The following is a 2,492-nucleotide window of genomic DNA, read 5'->3' as shown; positions in this document are numbered from 1 at the left end:
AGTCATAAGTGGTTATTTCTGGGACAGAATACGACTTGGGGAATGTCGCCAGAATCAAGGGAAAACCGGTATCATCGGTAAAGTCAAACAAAGCGAACAGTGATCACTCCATTTCTTGATCATCAAATTCCTTACCATTTGGTGATTTCTCCTTCAGTCCGTTTTCTTCTAAGTGAATACGATGCTCTCTAGAGTTGTCAAGTCCGCTTCAAAGCCTGTAAGTATTGAGAAGTTATTTGGTGGTTTGTTGAGTCTAATCGTGTTGTAGGCTGTTCGCGCATTTGCTGCTGCTGCTAACATTGCTCATACTCCTCTCTATGATCTTCATCTTGAGTTGAAGGGAAAGATTGTTGAGTTTGCTGGATATGCTCTTCCTGTACAGTATTCGGGTGTTCTTCCTGTACAGAAATACAAGTGATGGAATTACATGTAGGAGCATCTGGCTGTCAGATCCTCTAACAGTTGTGGTCTCTTTGATGTGTCTCATATGGGTCAGATTAAGTAGCTACTGTTCGGGTTATTTTCTAATGTGTAGATGGACTGGAAAGGACCGTGTTGAGTTCCTGGAAAGACTTTTGGTCAGTGATATTCACTCCCTTCAGCCCACCCAAGGAAGACTGTCTCTGATTTGTCAAGAAGATGGAGGTATTCTCGATGATACTGTGATTACGAATGCTGGTGACTACCAGTAAGACTGAAAGGAGTGTTTGATGTATAGCTATGAGGTCGTGAATGGTGCTTGTAAGTACAGCGATATGGAACACTTCAAGAAGGAAATGGCTAAGTTCCAGGCTGAAGGCAAGGATGTTCATATGGAGTATTTGGGAGATATTGGTCTGATTGCTCTTCAGGGTGCTATGGCTCCTACTGTGCTGAAGCGTTTCACTGAGTTTGATGTGACAAAGATGCCTTTCATGACTGGAAACGATATTAAGGTGGGTGGAGTGAATTGTCGTGTGAGTCGCTGTGGATACACAGGTGAAGATGGTTATGAAATTCAGATCCCTGCTGAGGATTCGATTGCTCTGACCAAGGAGATTCTGAAGAACAAGGAGGTGGTTCCTTGTGGTTTGGGTGCTCGTGATTCTCTTCGTCTGGAGGCTGGACTCTGCTTGTATGGTACAGATCTGAACTCTTCTATTTCCCCTGTGGAGGGAACATTGATGTGGACAATCAGCAAGCAGCGTCGTGCTGATGGAGGTTTCATCGGTCATAAGGCTATTATGGAACGTGTAGGAATAAGACAAGGGAATGATGGATAGATGAAGACTGCTGATAAGAAGCGTGTTGGTTTCATGATCACGGGAGCTCCTGCTCGTCATGGAGCTAAGATCTTCTCGAATGGAGAACAGGTGGGTGAGATTACTTCGGGAACTCTGTCTCCTTCTCTGAAGAAACCTGTGGCTATGGGATACATTAAGAAGGGACTTCATACTGCTGGTACTCAAGTGGAGGTTGAGGTTCGTAACAAGCGCTATCCTGCTGTTGTTACAAAGATGCCTTTTGTGGAACAGCACTATTACAGAGGATAAATGAATATGGTGTTTGTTAGATATTTGAGAAGATTCATTCACATCTCCATCCAAACAGAAATGATGATTCATACTGATTCAAATGAAAGAGAAAAGAACAGCATTGAGACTTCTCAGCGGGTCCCCCACACTGGTACTAACTCAACTCGTAATGACTTAGCTTCCTAGATCAGACGGGTTAGGGCGCTTTCCACTAGATATGACCGTTCTTGTTTTTATTTCTTTCACTAACCCTTTTCAATAACACATTTCATTCATCATCATTTTTACTGAATACAATCACGGGGATATCATTATCATCATTCATTCACCATTACATACATCTCTTATTTCCATTTGTATCTACACTCTCATATCATATCTATTCTATTCATATCTCATAATTCATCATCATCACTGTCAATCACATCAGTCAGTATCATACCATTAAGTATTGTCAGTTTCTTATAACATTATTTATTTGATATGATTGTTGTTGATTGTAGTATCAATCATCTCATTCTATTCTTCACATTCTGTTTTATTCTTCATTCTACTCTCATGTATAGTTACCCTTTCTTACTCTATTCAATGTTCATCTAATCAAGATTATGTTAAGATCACTAAGTATACTGGTTATGATCCTAGTCGAGAGTCATTTGAGATTGTTTCTGGTTCATCTACTCTATTCACTTCTCCTCCATTCTCAAACAATCAACAATATGTGTATGAAGTCTGTTTGACTGCTTCTTCGAATCACATATTCACTCTTGTTATGAGGTATTCTGGTTATTATTGGCTTTCAGGTGGTTGGATTGAGATAGAAGGAATGAATGGAAACATTGTGTACAAGGGAATGATGACTGAATGGAGGGTTCAAAGAGAACAGTTCTCTTTGTATTCTCCTATCAACAAGAATGATAGTTGGAAGTACACAAACAGTGTTTCAGGCAATTGGAAGGATGTGAGTTATTCAGATGT

The 2,492-nt window shown here is 40.4% G+C and overlaps 1 protein-coding gene across 1 annotated transcript; it reads left to right on the top strand.

Moving 5' to 3' along the window:
* Positions 1–365: 365 nt before the first annotated feature.
* Positions 366–1,532, top strand: JH06_5539 (aminomethyltransferase; the record flags this gene model as incomplete). Its single annotated transcript, XM_014669337.1, has 5 exons — positions 366–389; positions 434–501; positions 536–688; positions 719–1,232; positions 1,263–1,532. The coding sequence occupies 5 exons, from the start codon at positions 366–368 to the stop codon at positions 1,530–1,532; spliced, it is 1,029 nt and encodes a 342-aa protein (XP_014524823.1).
* Between the last annotated feature and the right edge of the window lie 960 nt (positions 1,533–2,492).

The sequence above is a fragment of the Blastocystis sp. subtype 4 genome, assembly GCF_000743755.1.
Source record: "Blastocystis sp. subtype 4 strain WR1 chromosome Unknown seqid_0657, whole genome shotgun sequence".
NCBI lineage: Eukaryota > Bigyra > Opalinata > Blastocystidae > Blastocystis > Blastocystis sp. subtype 4.
This window is presented reverse-complemented; position numbering and strand designations above follow the sequence as displayed.